The 22,010-nt window shown below is 43.3% G+C and overlaps 1 protein-coding gene across 1 annotated transcript in view; it reads left to right on the top strand.

Annotated features, from left to right (window-relative positions):
- CPS1 (carbamoyl-phosphate synthase 1) overlaps nt 1-22,010 on the top strand; it is a 122,122-nt gene that overhangs the window by 71,144 nt on the left and 28,968 nt on the right. The window contains exons 22-27 of the mRNA XM_054044193.1: nt 5,565-5,706; nt 7,700-7,765; nt 9,051-9,114; nt 12,451-12,632; nt 20,778-20,972; nt 21,764-21,831. Of these exons, the coding sequence (XP_053900168.1) occupies nt 5,565-5,706; nt 7,700-7,765; nt 9,051-9,114; nt 12,451-12,632; nt 20,778-20,972; nt 21,764-21,831 (717 nt within the window). The remainder of the gene's footprint in view (nt 1-5,564; nt 5,707-7,699; nt 7,766-9,050; nt 9,115-12,450; nt 12,633-20,777; nt 20,973-21,763; nt 21,832-22,010) is intronic.

Below are 22,010 nucleotides of genomic sequence, written 5' to 3'. Positions count from 1 at the left end.
GTCATAGAAGAGAGATTTCATTTGTGTTACAAAGACATTGCAAATAAATTGTGGTTCACGTTTTCCTCCAAAGCCCCGAATACATGTATCACTTTGACATGCATCCCCATCTTGACACACTCGCATGCGCCCTCTTAAGTGTACTTCTTCTACATTTCTGCATGCTATGTATAGAATAATCCATATTGTATCAGTCCATCAGGGCCCTAAATGGATCCTTTACCTAGGGAAGAAGTTTGAAATAGTGACTGCAACCCATTTCTTTGCTGTGTATTTGCCTGCATTGCTCCTGCAACTCATCAACTTCATCCTAGATGTGAACCATCTAGGTCTAAGGAAATAATGGGAGGTTCATGTTACTTAAATCAGTGAGATTTACTGGGCCTGGGCGCTGAGCCTTAAAGATGTAGATCCAGAGAGTGATAGTTGAGAGAGTGAGATTTGTTGGTTTCCATCTCCTGCTGCCCTAAATGTTCCTGACAATTTTGTCTGTCATCTTGTGAGTTTCTTGGGAGGAAAATAAGTGACTACCTGTCTCCTTGAAAGAAGAGGCAAGGAGATAAACAATTTTTATACTGATCTCATGCTTGTAATTACAGCTTATTCTAAATCTTGTGGAATGTCAGAAACAATCAAGGAAACAGATGTGAACCTTGGAAGAACGGCGAGGGTGGGCAGTGGGGAATATGCCTTTTGCCCAGTATGCCAATCTAAAATCAAGCAGCAGGATTGCTAACCATGTCAAGCCCAGTGTTCATGTTAGCTAATGACTTAGGCCCCAATTCAGGACTGCATTCCTTTTTTCGGGCAGAATTTAACCACGTGATAAAGTCCCATAGGTGCTGTCTTGTATGGAGATGGACTTAAACATTATCTGCTTCCCTGACACAGGGTCTGAGTTTGGAATTTTACACATATTCTACCCTTGATACTAGTCCCATTTGCAAAGTTCTGCCTCCAATAACTGCATGGCTCATTTTCACATTAGAGCCAGTGCTTTCTCAAGGCACGTTTGTTTAGCATTACTTGTGGGCTGGCGGATCAGACAAAAGCTGGTCAAGTGTAAGAAAGGACTGTACTGAAGCATGCAGACTCCCTGGGTAATTGCAATTCTGCAGGCATTGCTCGAGTCAGTTAATAGATTTCCCCAGTTTCTCTGTGCCAGGTGAAAATTTCCCATTAAGGGGAATTTATTCCATTTCCTTTTATCATTTATTATTGAAGACGAAGTGTGAGTGGATGGCGTTTCAAAGATGACAGGATAGAATTTTAAACAAAAACAACAACAGAAAATTCACACTGGAAGCTGAAAAGAGAGAGAGTGAGAGAGAGAATGGACAAAGGCTTATATAGTTTATAAACTGCAAAATACACAGGAGATTTAGCTTTGTGGGAAGAGAGCTGTGCTGCCTAACCATTAAATGATTATGGCAGTGTGTAAAAAGTCTGATTGTCTGGTATGAAGCTCTAAAACTTCAAACTATCGTTTGGTGAAAGAAACTACTGGGAATGAGAATGTTATAAAAGGCTAGAATCGCTGCCACTTTATCTTTTGTTGTTTCGGGCTTGGTTACAAAATGGTGAGGACGTTTAATCTTTGGAAGATTTTTTTGCCCTTGATCTATGGGAAAAGGAAAACCTCTAGGTAAAAAGGGAGGCCAGGAAATCCCATTGGTGGGTGACCAGATTGGGAGTCAGCAACCAACCTGCATTTTCTATCTTCTTCTGGTTTTAACTCACTGTAGGGTCTTTGCCAAATCACTTGGGGTTTTCCAAAGTGCTCAGCATTGGCTTAACTCTGCTCCCATTGACGTCAGTCAGTGATTGGAGAGTGCAGGCTAGAGTTTCTCAGGTAGGGACTGGGAGGAGAGTAAGGTGAATGTTGAGCACTTTGGAAAACCACATCCTTAATCTGTCTGAGCCTCAGTGTCACCATCTGTTATATGGGTATGATATGACTAACCCATCTTTGCCAAGCTCTTTGAAATCCTCAAATGAAATTTCATTTACAAGTGCTCAGCATTAGTTTTATGAAAACATAATCTATCTAAGCATAACTGTGTCTGGCTGGCTTAGAGATGAATACAATCTGCAAAATGTGCATCCAGATCTGGGTTTCCAAACACCTAAAGTTCTGAGCAGTTTGGATTCAGGGTCTAGTTCAACCCATTTTAAAGACAGTAGGCTAGATCCTCAGCTGGTGTGACAGAATCTGGCTTAGGGGCTGTTTGCAAAGTTCTCATCTGGACCCAAATTTCAAACACCTCCCAATATTTGGGGGGGAGGGTGTTTTAACTCAGGGTATTAGCTCATGCCCATTTTTAGGGTAAAATTTTGGCCCTATTGAAGTCAGTGGCAAAACTTCTATTAACTTGAATGGTGTGAGGATTTCACCCATCTCTCTCTGTATGCACTTACTGCACATACTCTCCTTTGTATACTACATACACTCAATAAAGCATGAAGACATGAGAAACCACTACATTCATTCTGCCTTGTGGAACACCTTTCTGTCTGATATAAGGCTCCCAAGTCATCTTGCGTATTAACGACACTGAAATCCCTTTTCATTGCTACTCCCTTGGCAGTGCTACCTCTTCATAGCACCCCAAAATGGTGCTCTAAAGATGATAAGAAAAGATACTATTTCATTCCCCACAGGTACGGTAAATTAGCTATTCACTCATGTCATCCCGTACAAAATTAGTCAGCTTCTTGTTTGACGACTAAGAGTTCAAACCTTGTCTAAGTCACTTGCCCAGGGCTAATGAGTCATGTCTTCAGATTTACAGGCTTTTTTGGGGGTATAATTATGATGAGATATAAAAAAAGCTGAATTGAAGCAAGCTGCAAATGAAGGCAATTTTCTTTCTCTGTCAGTAATCAAATGGCAGCCAGCCCCGTGTCTTCTGGAGACAGCAGAGAGAGCACGCAGCAACCAGCTCATTTTCTTGGGGTCAGGTCCACTCACTCATACTTAGGTAACACAGAATTTAAGAGATGAATCAAACTCAGCTGTGTCCTCGCTAATTGCTAGTGAGGCTTGGCGTCTGTTTTGCCAGAGAAGAGACAAGCGTTGCTGGCCCTCTTCCCTTCTGGGAAAGCATTAGAGCTTTGCGTGTCTGTACTGCTTCATGGGCACATGAAATATTAAGCTACTGCCCCAAGAATTTCTATTTGCATACACACAAATGGGCTTCAAGCCTGCATCCAGCAGTGGCATATGCAGATCTCGCCGTATGGCTTGCCCTTCCGCTGAAAGCAATGGGGATGCTTAGAAAATGGAACTAGCCCAAAGTGAGCCGATGAGTATTGCCCTGGAGAGGGAAGATAATGGAGGGGAAATCGGACCTTAATAAATCCACTGAGATGCTGCAGTGGTGGGTCGTTCCCTGGGAATTATCTGTGCATATGGGACCAAATCCAAACCCAGTAAAGTCAATGGGAGTCTTTGCATTAACATCAGTGGGTGTTGGACCAGGCCCTTTCTCTCTCGACTAGGAGACAGCAGTGAGAATTAAGGAGAGGAGTATTAGCAGACTTTGAAGGATATAAGGTGTTATTCTTGCGGTCAGCCCTCTGCCAGCAAGACAGAGCCCCCAAGCTCTATTTTCACTATGGAATGAATTTCTCACTGTAACGCTAAAGTGTAGCTTTCATACCACACATTTCATCTTTTACAAACACTAACTAGCCAATCCCAACTTCCTTATGAGACAGGTATGTCATATTATCACCACATTGCAGATGGGGAAACTGAGGAAGTGAGATGTGGCTTTGGGCAAGTCACAAAGGGAGTAAGGCCCAGATCTTCAAAGGCACATAGGTGCCAAACTCTCATTGAAATACTTAAGTGTCTGATCAGGGATTAGAATCCAAACCATGGGCCTTGACTCTCATGTGACTTGCACCTGTTTTTTATCAGTCAAACAAACTCCAATGGAGTGGATTGAGCGGCTTGTTATTTAAACCGGTGTGAGTGACAAATCCAGCCCAATGCCTTTCTGCTTTCTGAAGCATTCCAGTAAATGAGACTTCCCCCCTCTCTTCCCCCTCAGATAACACAGTGATATTTATTTAAAAATACCACAAAGCCAAGGACATAATTCAAAAGCTCTGATTTAGGAAAATAGCTTATTTGTTAATCATTTCCTCTTTCCTGATTCAGTGCTTGCTTGCATATAAAATATTGATTTATTGGGCAAGCAAGGATGCTCTTGGCAATGAAGATGGAAACAGAAGTGCTGATAAAAGTATGTAGGCTTTTTTATGGTTTGCAAAAGCTTAGCTTAGAAAAGGTAGCTTAGAAACCAGAGAGAGAGACAGAAACTTTACCACAGCAATAGGTAGAGGCAAAGAAAGAAACATAAGCTGATAGAGGAGGGGAAAAAATGGGAATGGAGATTGAAAATGGAAAAAGAGAGCTGGCAAGAGACATTCAGTTCAGCTGGGGATGTGCAGAGGTGGCCAGAGCATAGGGGACTTGGTGAAGGTACCAAAATATGTGATATCTGAAAAGAGAAGAAATGGAAAGAAAAGAATTAAGCCTAGGGGATGCTGAGAAATCTTGGAGAAATCTTGTTGAAATGAAATATAAAATAATGAATGGGATAGAGAAGGTAAATTGGGTGTGCCTGTTTATCATCTTTCATCATGCAAGAAGGAAGGGAAGTTCAGTGAAAGAGAACACATTTGAAATTGATAGAAGAAAATGTTTACTTCAGGATATTAGCCCGTGGAACTAATTGCCACTTGACAGCATGGAGGCTAAATGTTTAGCTAAGGACTCGCCATTTATATAGGATCAGTGATTGTTTAAAGTTATATAGACTGTCATGCTTCAGGATATAAATCAACCATGGACTGATGGGGTTAGGAGAAAATTCCACTGGTGAGTAGGTTATATCATAACTGCCTCCTTCAAGGTGCTTGAATGTTCTTCTCGATCATCAGGTGCTGACCACTGTCAGAGACAGGACTCTGGGCTAGACAGACTTTGGGTCTGATGCAGTCTGGCAATACCTATGTTTTTAAATTTATAATGAGAGAAAAAAGAATAACAAAGTGAAGTTGGGGGTAGAATGGGGTGTGGGTGGGAGAGTTTGGATCCCCTGAACCTGAAGATGGGGAACAGGCACCTGCGAGATATCTGTTCAGTTAATATTGTGCTGGACTGGATTTGTGTTGTCTGAGTATGATGTGGGCCTCTAGTGGCTTGCCTGCTGAGAGGATGAGGCCTATTAGGAGAAGCTAGGGGAGCTGTCCTTTAGCTCAGAATGGTGATTTTGCAGCTGAAAGAAAAGGGTTTGAATCCCAGCGCCCCAGATGTGTTTATATGCTTTATTGAGTAGTTGTCTGCAGAGGACATACAGAGGTAGTCTCTTGTGTGTAGGACAAGCATTTGATGGCTTAGGGTTAGCTAAGCCCATTTCTTCTCCTCCTTCTTCCCTGTAAACACACATGCTCTGACAGCGGCCATCTCCGGGTACCACATGGCAGACACAGATTCACACATGCTCATCTATTACCGTAATGGACTGTATATGTCTTATATTTAACCCCAGTGAGTCAATTCCAGAAGAAACAATGAGGAGGGCCAAACAGATCGGCTTCTCGGATAAGCAGATTGGGAAATGCCTTGGAGTGACTGAGGCGCAGACCCGGGAGCTGAGGCTGAAGAAGAACATAATACCTTCAGTGAAACAGGTACAGTACAAAGCATGTCTGCCATGGCAGCACTGCTGTTGGGTTGGGGTCTGGGGACCTGTGATGATGGAGGAGACATGCGGTTAATGGGCTGTTGGAAAGCAAGCTCCATTTGAAGTCAAGAGGAGTTTTGGCATTGACTTTAATGGAACCAAGATTTTACCTTATTTATCTTATTTCCCCCCAGCTCTTAGTCCTGTTCTGCAACAGTGGAAGGAAAGTGAGAATGCACTTCCTTTCTCAGCCCCCAAAGAGAGAGACACTTCTTCTGAGTGGCCTGGATTGAAACCTTGCCAGATAGCTTCAGTGAAATGTGAAAGGCTGAAAGCACCAATGCTAACCCACCACCTTGTGACCGCGAAAAGTATAGCTAGCTTGTTCGCTCTCGGTAGTAACTTTTTAGAGGGTAATGCTTTATTTTAAGTGTCCCATCATTCTGGATTCATTTGGTATTCATTGTGATGGCACTGAGCATAATGAGCTCATCTGATATTCATGACGATGTCATAAGTGCTTTCATAGGTGTTCCATTGTCATTTTGCCTTTCGTTTAAGGGATGCTGATATTGAAGTGCTAGCAGCTGGTTTTTGTCCTTAGGAAAAAAATCATTGAATGCTCTTGAAAGTGCTTGGAGGGCCCATCTGTATCCGTAGGCCCAATTCCAGATGCCAAATATCCTTTTGCTCCCCAGCTGGTGTTTTCCTTTCTTGTCCTCACCTGGCCTGTGCAAACTTGCCAAGCCTTGCAAAACATTCCATAATAATAGTAATGAATGGCAGACACTTATATGGTGCTAATACCATACAGTCATATTATTCATTCCTCATTAGTGTTTGGGCAGCTGATGGGTGTTCATGAAAATGTTTGATAATCCAGAAAGTTTCTTGAGTTTTAGCATGGAAAATTCATACCAGCAGTGCTTTACTGGTATTTCCTGTTCATTGTGCTCCTGTTTCAGCTATCCATTCTGGGAGCTGTAACAACAGCACGTGACTTATGGATGGCCAACCATATGCTATGTAGAATGAGAGGGAAACAGTTGATGGAAATAGTTTGTGAACCACCCACAGTCTGAAAATCATTCCTTCAGGCTGTCTGATGAATATCTACATGCAAGAAATACATTGGAAGACAATCATTATGGTTCATATACCATTCACTAACCAAAGGAGGGGCTACATTATAACAACTGCTAGTGAATATTTCTACCATCTGTAGTCATGATGATCCTCAAGAACAGGGTGTTTGTGCTCACTGTGGAAGTGAGAGTGACTAATTCTTTCAGAGGCAGCTGGCAGATCAGCAGTAAGAACAGAAAAGACCCAAGGTCCCCGGTGAACTTGGTGAGGGCAGTTTGCGCCTCAAAGATGGAGAAGAACTACTAGTGGAGGGTGTGTCAGGATAAGGGGAACTGGGGTCAGGGGGCCAATGTTCTGTGGGGGGTTGTTGTCAATAGGACACCAGTGGAACAGGAAGAGGAGTTATGCTGGATGCAATGCGCAGGGTTTAATGAAGTGTCCCACTTAACCTGCATTTAGCTTCAGTCTGTGCTAATGAAATAGATGGCAGCACAAGATTCACCCACGGAGGAGAAGTAAAGAAAGTTAGAAGGAGAGGGGCGTGCGGACGGAAGAGAGGATGGATTTACCATGGAAAGTGTCTCTGGACCATGATGCCTTTCCCTAAAGGAGCTTGGCAGCATGCATGCATCGGTAGCGTGGGAGGAGAGCTTAAGCTGGAACTTGGAGGGAGCAGTATGAGAGGGAGACAAAGGAGTCTCATGTGAAGGAGAGGATTGGCTTGAAAGGCTAGGGACATGAAGGAAGGAGGTCAGACAGTGAAAGAAGGGCATCAGAGCTGCTAGATTACCTTCTCTTTCTGCGAGGGAGTGGCCGGAAAGCAGCGAGGGAGTGGCTGGATAGAAATGCAAAATGAGAAAAAAGAAAAAAAAACAACCTTGCACCTGTTGATTCATAATTTCCCCTCTTTACAGATTGACACGCTGGCAGCAGAATACCCTGCAGTAACGAACTACCTCTACGTCACATACAACGGGCAGGTAGGTGCTGTGAAATGCTACAGTCTAGCTGCAGCCTAGTCTAATGTCTCTCCCTCTTCCATGATTAGACTCTAGAGACCTTTCAGTTAATTCTCATTTTCTGTAGCTGGTAATTGTTTCAGATGGCGTTATGCACAGTCCCTTTTGAGGAGGGCTGGAACATTCTTCCTAAACATTTACTCGGTGCATTTATTGGAAGGTCCTCTACTGACCGCACTTGAACCCTCTCACTGCAGAACGGGCGTAGCATATGCCTCAACAGTGTCAGCTTCCCCAAAATGCCCCACCAATGTACCTCAAACCTTAGACCCTCTATGGGTGAGTGGATACCATATCTTATTATTCAGGGGCTATTCAATCTTAGGCTTCTCTGCTGACTCTGCCAACCCGGGGGCCATCAGGGGCCATGTCGCTGGCTGTTTTATGATGCACACAACCCATCCCCTAGAAATTAGGCCCACCCATCCATTGGCCACTGAATATCCTGCATGATGGAACTCTTTATGAAAACTACGAGCTATTCATAGCTACCCTGGCTTTACTCGGTCATGTAACTGTTAGGAAATACCAAAGGAAACTTTAGCTCCCTACTTGTCTGGACTGTGACTGCAATGTACTGTGAATGCTTCCAGACAAATAGAATACGTCAAGTCATTCTGTCAAACCGGCATAACCCTTTCCTCATTAACTGTCTTATTTTTCACTTCCTCATCTTCCACTGAAGACTTTATCCCCTTGTGCCCCCTCTTCCTCCTTCTCCCTCAAGTTTCCTCCTTGTAGCCAGCTTCCTTGAGTGAAAGGCCAGGCACAGACATAAACTTGAGTCTCTTGAGCTGTAGCATTAAGTGCTAACCACAGGTGCTCTGGGCTGGCCACAGGATAGGAAGGCTCTTACTGTTATTTTGTTGTATGGGGCCTCCTGTGGGGCTTCTTCCTGCACTCCTGAGTCACCTTTTCAGGTTGTTAGCAGCAAATCCTTATAATTTAAGAAAGAATCCTACACTAAGTAATGGGACTGGCATTTGTTCTTCCGAAACTGTATAGTCCACAGCAACCATAATACTTAAGGCCAGTAGAATCTGAGGGCCTCGTCCCACTGAGGTATAACTCCATTGACTTGAATGGAGTTTTGCCTGATTTACACTGCAGTAAATGAGATCAGACTTGAGCCCTGGGTGTCTTGCTTTTGGATATGGGCTGAGCATTAGAAATGGTTTGTTCTCATAAACACAGAGTAAGGGCTGCTGGGGATAGCACCTCATGACTTCTCTCCCTTCCTCCTTAGGAGAATGATGTAAAATTTGATGACCATGGAATGATGGTGTTGGGCTGTGGACCGTATCACATAGGTAAATCTGTCCTCCTTCCACCCTAAAGCCGTCCTGGGAATTCTTGTGGTTCATTTGATTCTCTTTTCACATGGTAACAAAACTTGCAAGGACACAGTATATAGCATGTGAATTCCAAATACAGAACTTGCCTTTTCCATTTGCTTGGGGACTTCATTTCATGCCCTGGAAATAAAAAAGGAGCCTTCTTGTTACTGTTCAGCTGAAACCAGATCATAACACCTATCAGTGATTTCCATGGAGATGTTTTTTTATTTCTTATTTGCAGCTAACATTAAGGCTCTTGGAATTTAGTATCTTGTATCCAGATTCATTGCTGTTACACGTAGGATAGTTTGAATGCATGTGCGCCAGCTGATAAATCCTTATTTACGTTGATGATAGCATATGGTTATATTCAGCCCCCTCTTGCTTGGAGGATTAAGTGTGCTGTTTCAATTGACCACTGTGATAATAATAGGAAAATACTTGTTTTTTGTAATTCTTTGAACTGGGCCAATAGCTTGCAGTGAGTAATCTGGTAATTTTCACCACTTCTTCTGTTGATGAATTGTCCCCAAACAGCTTGCAAATATTAACACTTATTCACTATTCCAAAATATTTGCTGTGCAATGTCTGGTCTATAAGTCATTCCCAAGAAGTTTGCTGAAAGTTGTCAATATCTGAAATTTAGACTATGTTGATTAGTTTTGTTCGGACATGCAAGTCACATGGTATTTTTCAGGTCTCTGATTCAAGGATCATAGCTCTTCAAATCAGATTTGCAATGTGAATATTCAGATGAATGAAATCAGAATTAATTCCCCAGGAATATTCTCTTTTATTTGCTGTATCTGTGAGCAGTCCTGCCAGTCAACATATTAGCAGAAAGTAAACACAAAAGGGCTGCAATGTTGTTGAACAATTCAAGCAAATATTTGAGGAAAGTATTTTGCAGTATTCACCTAGCACTAGTAATTATTTTGGATAAAGAGCATGGGTCTGACCTTGATCCTGTATATTTTGTCATTTAGAGAAAAGCCTTGCCATTTCCAGTAAAAGCAAAGGAAGCTTAAAGTGTGGGGGTGTAGGGAATGATTACTTGCACTTCTGAATACCTTTTCCTAGTGCAATGACTGAGGTGGTAGTTTCTTGTTTATTAATCCTTGGAAGGCAGTTTTGCAGTTTCATATGCTGTCCCTCGTAAAATCAAAGAGAAGCTGTAATTCAGCGAGGTCCATCTAGCTTTCTCCACATTCTTGTATTTGCAGGACTAGAACTGGTCAAAAAATGGGAAGACCATGTTTGTGAAAATTTCAGAATTGTTTCCATTTCTCTTGATTCAAAACGGACCGATCTCCTGTTTTTTTTCACTAACAGTTCTACAACATTTGAAATTGAAATTTCAAATAAAAACTTTTGTAAAAATCGTTTAAAAATGTTCCAAAACCCACATTTTCTTACCGACCGCTGGTTTTTAGGTAAACCAGAAATGTCAATAATGATTTCAGTACATTTTTGTATCAAAATATTGGGAAACATTTCTCAGAAAATTTTGTGGAAAAAAACCAACAAAATATTGATAATGTCAACAATTTTACACGAGAAGTTTGTTTTAAAATAAAGGCCATTTTTGATGGGAAAAACTTTCTGTTTAGAAACTGTGGACCTGTTTTGTGCTAGATAATTGTGACAACATGCACAATTCAAGATTAATTAAAAACTACTAGGTTATATTGTATATTTTTAAACAGTACCCCATGCTCCTAAACTGGGCTGTACTTTTGGTTTGTCTTGTTGTCATTTTGATAAATATAAGGTACCAAATTAAGATATGATGTAAACTGGCAAAAATACATTGACTTCACAGGAGACTATGTCTGCTTATACTAGTGTACCTCTTCACGGGTGATTATCAGTATTACTAATTGGCTGCAGGCCCTCTGCAGCTGGACAGGGCAATTACTGGATGTGCCTGGAATATACGTGCCCACATTCTGCGATTTTCCAGGCTTAAATCCAATACAGTGAAATGCTGCCCACAAATGACGTTCATGTCTCAAAATTGGGCTTCCTGTACATGTAAGGACACTTGAATAATTGAAATTCAATTAAAATGGCTGATGACATTTTGGGTGACCTCTGCTGGAAAGGTCCAGTTCCAATTATGGGATTTTTTCTATACTCAGCAGCCCATAATGAATGAATGAAACATGTAGTACACTCAAGATTCTAGCTCGAGAGGAATGTGGAAATTAATTGTGTGTCAGTCAGTGAGTGACCCTGTATGTTACTAGATATTGTGGAAAGAGCAATTCTGTGCTGTTTGAATGTCATACAGAACTTGTAACACAATTATATATATATAAAATAACCGTACAGATAGTTAACAATCATGTAACTCAGGTTGAGTTCAAGCTCTTTTTGAATAGATCATAAGCATAACAATCTAATGATGTTCCTTTCATTTGAAGACACATCTTTCTCTGTTTATGATAATCCACTTACACGTTATAGCTCAGAAATGTATGTACCATAGGCATGCTTCTTCATTGACCTCCGTCTTATTTAGTCATTAGCGCCATAGAGCAGAGTTGCTGTAAAATGTTCCCATTCTAATTTGACTACATAAGGTGCAAGCCAATGGAAAATCAGACCTACTGTCTGTTAACTAAACAACGTGTAAACTAAAAGAGTTCTGCTCTCTAGACCAGTGGTTTTCAACCTGTGGTCCGTGGACCCCTAGGAGGGTCCGCAGACTATGTTTAAGATTTCCAAAGGGGTCTGCACCTCCATTAGAAATGTTTCAGGGGTCCACAAATGAAAAAAAGATTGCAAACCATTGCCCTAGAAGGTAAGAAACAAACACACACTCGTCTTATCATTTTGCTTTTCTTTCAAACAGTATCTCTGTAGATATAAGTTTTTCCTCCTCTTTATAGCACTTCTGTACTTTATGGAATAAATGATAAATCACAACTAATACCGTCCAGTGAAGTTAAGGACCTCCGAGCTTATGCCTCTTGGCTTAAATGCTCTCCAGACAAAGTGCACGTATTGGAAAGCAGCAGCACTTGGCTGGTTAAGACAGACAAGTGTATCTGCATGCATGCTGTCAGACAGACATGATGGAGGCCTGTCTTCCCTGAGCAGCTGAGCTAATGCACGTTATGCTTGAGAACCTATATTTAAGGGTTCTTACCCTTACCATGCAAAGGCAATTAGATTTCTTGGCCTGACCTGACAAGTGATGCTGTTCTTTTCCTTTAAGCATGGCTGCTATAAGTGTTTGTCAGTGCTCCCTGCTGTTACTGCTTCCTTCTCCCCTTTACTCCTCTGTCTCTTCCTCCTGACAGGCAGCAGTGTGGAGTTTGATTGGTGCGCTGTCTCCAGCATCCGCACGCTGCGTCAGCTGGGCCACAAGACTGTTGTGGTGAATTGCAACCCGGAGACAGTGAGCACAGATTTTGATGAATGTGACAGACTGTACTTCGAGGAGTTGTCATTGGAGAGGATCCTGGACATCTACCAACACGAGGTAAAGAAAAAGAAATCAAAGCAGCAGCAACAAAAGCCCCTAATGCAGACCAAACTTCTCAAAATTCACCTCCCGGGCTGCTTTGGCTGGGGCGCTTTGAGACCCATTTTACACACCATTGCTGTTCCTAGCATAACGCCAAATACATATTAAGTGATTTTGCAAAGGTGACATACGGTGCAATATTTACAAGCAGATTTAATTTGTTGCACAATTTATTGCCCACATTTTTCTGCTCTTGCCGTTCTGAGTCTTAGTTCCCAAGTCTGCAAGCACTTGGGCACATGCTTAACTTGAAGCACGTGGAACGACTCACATGCTTAAAGCTAAAGTGAACTGAAGTGCTTGCAGGGTCAGACCTTATAGTGTAGTGGTTACATGCTGGATGATTTCCAAAGGGTGGGGCTGGCGGGTGGCAGGCAGTTAGGCAGTGACGAAGGAGGTAGGGAATGCACGTGTGCAGTGAGAGTTGGGCAAATAATATAGTGCAGGGGGTCCTAACCTGGGAGTCACAAACATGTGTCGGGAGGTTGCAACCACCCTGCCCTTCCCATATTACTAAATAGAGGGGAGGGAGTCCATTTTGCAGTGGGGTCATGACTAGATGGGGGAGGGATTTGGCAGGATGAAGAAGGTCTGGAAAAGGGGAGTCAGTCTCAGTCCCAGTCTGGAAAAGCTTGAGAGCCACGGGCATAGTGTTTATATTCCACAGAGGTGGACTTCATGGTTGAGATTTTCAAATGAGCCCAGGGGAATTATGCATTGAAGCATTGTTGAAATTTGGTGGGGGTTGGCTGCCTAACTCCCTTGAGCAACTTTGCGAACCCCATCCTAGGTGATGGCTGTGGTTTATTTTGACATTTTCCTGACTCTCTTTTCAATATGTAACGAGTTGATCTCATCTGTTGTTTTGCAAATGGAAGCAGGTTTCTAAGGATATTATTGTAGCTTGGGCATTTTCTGATGGTACCACATTAAAAGCAAGAAAAAAGCCAATCAGACCGATAATCCTGTTTACTTGTTCTTGGAAGCCATTCTTGAAAATGCAATCTGTGTCCATCTTCAGAATGGCTTTTCCTGGCAAGGACGGATCCATTTACCTTCTCGCTCCTTTCTACTTCCTATAACATGTTGGTAAAAACACAGACAGTAGTTGAAAAGCATAGATTCTGGATAGACTGTTGCAAATTGTGATTCTGCTCATCAGACTGTCAGCCCAGTTCTGCTCACTTGAAAAGTTTGCATGTGGTTAATCTAAATAAGCATCTAAACTCTCAGTTGCTTAACCAAAACTGAAGCTCTGAACCTTGGGTGTGGGAAAAATTAGTCTGACAGTCTGTCAGAGAAATAACGCTGATGAAACACAGCACATATTAACGGCAGGATCAAAGAGAAGGTAGAGATGGGTGATGAGGGAGAAAATGCTCGTTTAAACACAAATAGCTTTGGTAATTAGCAACTAAGGTAAGAAAATGCACATGCAGAGAATAATGGATTTATATTGAAGTCTGGTTTATCTGTAAATTCCCCCCAACAGGATAGTTCTCCTTTGTGGGTCTGAATTTATACTTCTTGGTCCAGATTCTGACCTGGGTTATGCTGACAGGTGTGGTGTCTGTCCCTGTATGATCTGGGACGTTCGGTGGCACCTGCTGATGTTGAAGCTGTAGTCTGAACCGAAGCATGAGGTGGGGCTGGATGTATTGTGTAAAACTCAGTCCGCTTCACTGCTCTGACTTCATTATTCGGTCATTACCATATTTCCTTGTTGTCACTCTCATCCTAATGAAGTGACTGTAATTAAGTGAAAGAGGGATTAATGGATTTTGGGGAGACATGAGAGGCAGTTAAAATGAGGTAGGTAAAGGATTTACTTATTAGACTTATTTCTTTCATGAGTTGAAGTCAGACCCCTGCGGGCACCTGTAGAGCACGATGCTGAAGTATCCAGCTGGGTAACCCTCATTTGCTCTGTATAATTGTCTCTACAGATTTTAAATTGCTTGCTGGTTTAGAGTCTACTGTACAGACTTTACATTGGGTTCCTTGCAATATCAACATGGGCTGTTTGATGTCTGCTAGGGAGATGTTAAAACCATTCAGGATAATAGGCAAACGTCGGATTATGTTATTGAACGTATCCTAACAATGATGATGATTGAGCCTTAGCTCTTCTCTAGTGCTTTTCCCCAGTAGACCTCAACCTTCTTCACAAAGGAGGGCAGAGTCATTATCCCCATTTTATAGATGGGGAAACTTAGGCCCAGAGTGGTGAAGTGCCTTTCCCATCGCCTCCCACCAGGGCAGTGACAGATAGTGGAATTGAACCCAGGTCTCCTGTAATGCATAGTTTAACATATACCATTTGCTACATTATATTATTTTAAAAAGCAATGGGCCAAATGCTTGCAAATGCCCATTAAAGTCAATGCCTGAGGAAAGATTCAATACAAATGAGGGAGTAATTTTGCTACACCAAACCTAACTGATCCTGCAAATACTCACCCTCGTACTTAACTTAAAGTACAGGAATGGTCCCATTGTCTTCTGTCAGGATCCTGGGCAAAGGTCGGCAGGACTAGTGGCAGAAGGTTGGGAGCCAAGACCTGTTGCCAGGGGTCAGAGCCAGTATCAGCGTCAAGAGTCAAGCTGAGGGTCAAGGCAGAGTTGGAGTCAGGAGTCAAGCCAAGGGTCAGAGCTGGAGACAGAGTCAGGGATCTGGCTGAGGGTCAATACCAGTTATCAGGGGCCATGTTGGGATTTTAGGGGTTGATCAGGAGTCAGAATGCAAGTCAGAGCCCAGGTCAGTACTGGGAGCTTGGAAACAGAGAAGCAGGGCAGTTGTGGCAGCTAGCTAGAGATCTGCATAGTTGCATGGACACTTCTTGGTATGCCCCATGGTATTCTACTGGATCAAGGAGCCAGATCACTCAGTCAGTCAAGGATCACTCAGTCATATCACTAGAGGGAAAACTTCCCATGGCATGCAACCTCTGTGGATTGTGGGTTGCATGGAAAGGCCAGGTTACAGCTGCTTCCAGGCAGTAGCGTGGGGATGTTGGTTGCCTGGTAGCTCTGCAGGCTTGGGTTTAAGTCCTGCCAATCCTTATAGTCTTTGGAGACAACTCTGAACTCTGCCCCACCCAGTTTTCTGGACCTTTGAGCACAGTGAGCGATTTCAATGGGACAATTCATGGCCCCAGTGCAAGAAAACACTTAAGCATGTGCTCACATCCCATGGACTTCACTTACATGTGCTGTCCTGAATAGGGATGGTTTCATGAATCTGGACCCAGGTGCTCTGAGTTAAGCACATGCCAATGTGTTTGTAAGACTGAGGCCTTACCCTGAGTGCTAGTATGCCTGCTTGGGTAGGTAGTCCCACTGACTTCAATGGCATCTCAGGATTCAGTCTACTCTTTCTGCTAAACTAAAGGAAGGGATGAGAGAGGGAGAGCGCTGTAGGACTAAGGGAGTATCTACATTGCAGCCACAGGGCAGTGAAGCTCTGGCAGTGTGCACTTCAGTGTGTCCCAGCCAGGCGAGTTCCAGGTGGGCTCGTCCAATCGCTGGAGTCTGTGCTACCACAGCTTCGCTGCTCCAGTCCCCGAGCAAGCTAGATTAAAGCTAGCTCAGATATGTCTCCATGACCTGCAGTCACACCCCATGACTGCCGCGGAGACATACCCTAACCGTTACCGTTGGAGTACTGTAATTAACCATGAATGTATGGGATTTTCTATTGGAAATGTAGATGGCAGACAATGATTTAAAACAAATATTCCTGCCCCAGATTTATTGGGTTCTCGTTTCCAGCAGAGCTTCTACCTCTTTTTAATACCTGGCTCTTCCTATCCTTTTTCAGTTTATTATTCCATATTTCAGATTATTCCAAAGCAATTCATAAAACTAAAGGAGGCTCTTTGGTACAGTTTTAATGGTCTAAATTTGTTTTCAAACTCCGTGAAAAAGAAAACCCAACTCTGTTACTAATGGCGTTAAAAACAAGGAGGAAGTGAAGAGAGATTTTATTATAAACAGGATGAAATTTTCATGAAATTATGGAATGAGCATGTACCTTTAAAATATGTACTATCCAAGTTCTTAGTCAGTTCACTTTAGAATTAAAATACAGGTCTGTCACATCTTATGCACATTTAACATGCGCGATTTCAGCTTTACGCGGTCGGCAAAAACAAAAAACAAGAAAAGAGAGAAAAATAACAATTTTAATACTGAACTTGTAGTGCTGGCGATTCCGCCCACCATTGAACTCAATGTAATTTTGACTATACGCGGTTTTCGCTTTACGCGCTAACCGCGGAACGGAACCGCCGCATTAGATGAGACTCGCCTATATCACTGATGATAAATTGGTATGTAACAAAGCCCATTGCCCTTCACTCGCGTTGGTCTGCAGTACAGTGTTATTCTTAGCTGGTCAGTGCAATATTCTTTTAGTGGGCATAGCCCTCGTAACATACAACAGTGTTCTCAGTGGCTTATCACTGAGGGTTAACTCCCAGCTCATACTCCTTATGGGGTTGGAACTCCTATGACCTCTGCCAGCTGCTAGGACAGCCCATCTTCTCCACCGCTCTTGGAGTCCCAGATACCGTCCCGTATATGCAGTATTGCAGTGTTGTGTTTTTATAGATGAGATGTGTATGCCAGTCCACTAGCCGCAAATGGAGATATGCTGAGTGAGGGCATATGTACATGAGCACTTACGCGAGGCAAGCTGTGGTGTAAATCTACTATGCTCCAGCATACAGTGCACTAAGTGTGCGTATGGACCCCGCTGATGCCCACTACGTCAGGGCACACCAGGAAACTTTTAGTGCATATCAGCAGAGTCCCCACGGATGCCTAGTACATGGCCTGCTGAAGTGCTGTAGATTTATAGCTCAGCTTGCTGCAGAGTAAGTGCTGGTGTAGGCATGCCCTGAGGCTGTTGTACGGAGAGACAGAAAAGAAACCAAAAAGAGAAGGTTTGATGGAAGGCTGGATGTTAAAACAAATTTAGGATTAATGAATGTGTGTTTTGATCATGCAGTGTAAGCATGGTTTAGCTGGGCGACGAACAGGGGAAATATTGATCCAATATCATAGTATGATGGTAAGGAACTGCTGTGAAGCTGGAGGTGCTTTCTTTTGGATGAGACATATAACCAAGGGCCTTATCACTGCTGGACATTACAAACCCCACGGGACTTTTCATAAGCATGGGGGTGATGAGCTCCAGTGGCTTGCGAAACCTCAAGTTAGATAATTATATCCTTTCAACCTAACTTTCCCTTGAGCTGGGTTTCGCGCCGTCTTAAATTTGTGTGTGTCGGTTTCAAAAACCTTTGATCCCAGAAGTGGCTGCATGTCAGCAATGGATGACGTGATCTCTGTATTTAGTTTGCATATTTCACCACGCGGATTGTAAAAAGCTCTTGTGCCCTTTGAGTTGAAAGGTGCTGGGTAAAGGTGCTATATAATGAATCTATATTAGGGGAGGAAATAACCACATTGCAATTAAGCAGATATAAGCAGGGTTTGTATTATTAAAATTCCACTGGCATTTTATTACCGATTTGTTTTCAGAGCCCCTTCCACACTTGGCATACAAGGCTTCCATCCTCTTTTCCTTTAAATCCCTCATTAAAACGTAGTTCTTCGGCAAAGCCCGTCAACGCTCAGTCATGTCAGTGAAAATGCACTCGCCAATTAAAACAGATTTGATACTCTCAGAGCCAGAGCCAACCTCCGGATCATCCTGTGCGTTGTGTGTTTGATTTGTTCTCTCTGTCTGATAGAGGGGGGTCAAATATTGCAAAATGGCGTTTGCAAATGCGCACTTGATTCTAAACACTTGTGGATTCAGCCATATTTTAGGCTTGAGTCTCCTTAATGCTGAGCCGCTTTACAAAACTCTGGCAATGTAAACAGCTTTAAATTAGGCCTAAATGTATTTAATGATCCCTCACTATTACATTAGGTAAATTTAATTTGCACCTACACAATTTTAAGTGCAATTTCAGGCCCATTATTATTGTGAATATTTTCACAAACATTTTTTGTTCCCGGTTTTTAGGATAATGTCTGTTCTATGTACAGAAACCCACATCTGCATGTGAAAAAGGATATTTATATGCAAATAAGCATATTCATTATTCATTATTTGTCATTTATTATTCTCCTGTTTAAAAAGTTCAGGTCATCCAATGAGGAAACAAAAAAATACAGTGGGGATTTCCTGTTGTAACCAACAGTGAATAACGAAGAGTCAAAGTACAGAGTTTGCGAATGCCCAGTAGTCTGAAATTTTCATGTGTTGAGTATTCGTGAATATTGAATGCATTAGCAAGAATCAGGATTCACTCACTAATGATTTGTGAATGGGGAAAAAAAGGCTAAATTTATCCAAATAATTTAACCACATCAGATACTTCGATTGATTCTACTGGCTAGTTAGATAGACTGTGTTATCATTTGTGTTGTCAAGCACTGAGCATGTTGCTAGCACTTATGAGAGGTTAGATCCGTGCTTCTCAACCCGCGGCCAGCGGCCACTTGTGGCCCAATCCTCACCCAGCTGCGGCCCATGTGACATCCTCAGGGCCATAACTAGGGCAGGGCGGGAGGGGCACCTGTCTCAGATGCAGAGTTGGTGGGTGTGGGGGTGCAAAAATGGGGTGGTGCATGATCGGGCCCAGCGGCATCAGCCCCCGCAGCAGGATCAGGCCCAGCAGCATCGACAGGAGGCCAGGGTGCTCAGTGCCCTCCCACTCTGTGAGATCGCGGGTCCTGGGACCCCGGCTTGAGCAGGCTCCCTGGCGCTAGGACTGCAGCAGCAGGCAGGCTGAGGTAGAAGAACAGCGAGTACGGGGGGAAACAGGGAGCTAGGGAGTGGGGGTCCGGGGTGTGGGGTTCAGGGGCTGAAGGCCTACACCTTGAATACTGCATGAAGTTCTGGTCTCCCCATCTCAAAAAAGATAGAACAGAAGTGGAAAAGATATAGAGAAAGGCAACAAAAATCATGAGGGGTATGAAACTGCTTCCATATGGGGAGAGGTTAAATAGACTGGGACTGTTCAGCTTAGAAAAGAGACAACTAAGGAGGGATATGATAGAGCTCTATAAAATCATGAACGGTGTGGAGGAAAGTGAATAATGAATTGTTATTTACTCCTTCACATAACACAAGAACCCAGGCTCACCCGATGGAATTAATAGGCAGCAGGTTTAAAACAAACAAAAGGAAGTACTTCTTCATATAATGCACAGTCAACCTGTGGAATTCATTGCCAGGGGATGTCGTGGAGGCCAAAAGTATAACAGGGTTCAAAGAAGAATTAGATAAGTTCATGGAGAATACGTCCATCAATGGCTATTAGCCGTGATGGTCAGGGACACAACCCCATGCTCTGGGTCTTCTATGCCTCTGACTGCCAGAAGCTGGGACTGGATGATGGGGATGGATCACTTGATAATTGCCCAGTTCATTCAGTTCATTCCCCCTGAAGCTTCTGGCTCTGGCCACTGTCAGTAGACAGGATACTGGGGTAGATGGACATTTGGTCTGACCTAGTATGGCCGTTCTTATGTTCTTATTATATAAACTGTGCCAGGTGTAGGGGTGACACAGTTTACTTCTTCCCCAGAGCAGGGAGGAAGCTCAGAGCAGACTGTGACTCTGTGCTTGTCTTCACGAGGAAAAATGGTGTGTTCTTCTCTCCTGTTAGCTAAGACATGGTAACTAACATGCGGTTAAATCCTAGTGAAGATAAGGCAGTTTGTAGTTTTAAAATGAGTGAGCAGGTTGAGTTAATCTCTCAGCTCCACCGTAGTCTTTGCCTTGACCTGCTAACACATTTGAAAGCTACAAAACCGCCTTGTCTTCACTGGGATTTGAATTCATGTTAGTGACCACCTGTGGTGAACACGAGGTAAGAACATGCCTTTTTTCTTAGGGAAGAGGCACTCCGAATCGTAGTCTGCTTACTGAGGTGCTCCTGGATCAGCCCAGATGCGCACAGCCCCTTGCGCAGGGCAGATTCTAAAGTAGCCTCTTAATGGACCTTAAATATCAACAACAGGTAACAAATGGTTAAATGGCTTTATCTCTGACCACCCTTTCCCTCTCTCTGCCCTCAGGAATGTGCAGGCTGCATTATCTCTGTCGGAGGGCAAATCCCCAATAACCTGGCAGTGCCATTGTACAAGAACGGAGTTAAGATCATGGGCACTAACCCTATGCAGATTGACCGAGCAGAAGACCGCTCCGTATTCTCAGCTGTTCTGGATGAGCTGAATGTGGCTCAGGCACCCTGGAAGGCAGTTAGCACGTTGGTACGTTGGGGCGGGGAGCGTGCAAGGGATGGGTTTTTTAGGACTTTCTCCTCGATTGGCATAGCTTACAGGTTACTTTCGAGTGCTTTAGCGGGCATTGCATCTGGGTTCAGTAAGCACCCTACAGCCAGCATTTATGAACTGCTTCATCCCCACTTTCTGCTGTGCTGTTGGATGAATTCTTATACTGCAGCCCTGGTCTGGCCAAGCAGTGCCCCGTGGAAGATGGGAGGATGTTGTTGGAGATGAGAGGGGAAGGTGACTTTAAACCACCTTTATATGTCCCTGATCCTGAGGCCAGGGTCAACTCCCTGGCATGAATTAGAGCAACCACAGGGCTGCTCTGACTTACCCTGAGCTGTCTATGCCCCGCTCAAATGTTGTTAAAGCAACTGAGGATTGCCGGGGAATAGGGACTTCTCAACAATGCCCCTTTTCCCTGGACACACTTTCTTCACTGAGAGCTGGAGGGGTGACATAGCAGATGCTATGGCAGCTCCAAAGCAATTGAGGATTGCTGCATCGCTGGAGCAACATGAAGAATCCAAAGCAGAGCAGAGGATCCAGCCCTGTAGTTTATCTGGATAGTTTCTTCTCAACCTACGGTGGGATGCAATCAGATTTTCTCACAATGGTGTATCTGACTTAGATTGGGAAGATCTGAAGAAGTAGAACCAAAGAACAACAATTCAATGCAGGCTGTAGACTCATATCTGAGTTTTTACTATTTGCCATTGCAGGTATTTTTTTTAAATATTCACAGTATGTTTTTTCCCCCTCCAACCCTTTAGAAAGATGCTGTTGAATTTGCAAACTCCGTGGGTTACCCATGTTTGCTGAGACCTTCTTACGTTTTGAGGTAAAGCTTGTCTCTCAGTGCAAATCAAGTTGCATGTGCTATCCGCAAATCCTCTTTGAGAAAGGTGAGAGGTAGGCTAGCATTCCAGGAGACAGACAGAAACCACTGTGCTGAGTGCAGCCATCAGAGAGCTTTCAGGCTTAACAAGTAGAGCACCTGCCAGGATGACAAAAGAATCC

Source organism: Malaclemys terrapin, chromosome 11 (genome assembly GCF_027887155.1).
Source record: "Malaclemys terrapin pileata isolate rMalTer1 chromosome 11, rMalTer1.hap1, whole genome shotgun sequence".
NCBI classification, from domain to species: Eukaryota; Metazoa; Chordata; order Testudines; family Emydidae; genus Malaclemys; species Malaclemys terrapin.
The sequence above is the reverse complement of the archived record's forward strand: the minus strand, read 5'-3'. Positions and strand labels throughout refer to the sequence as shown.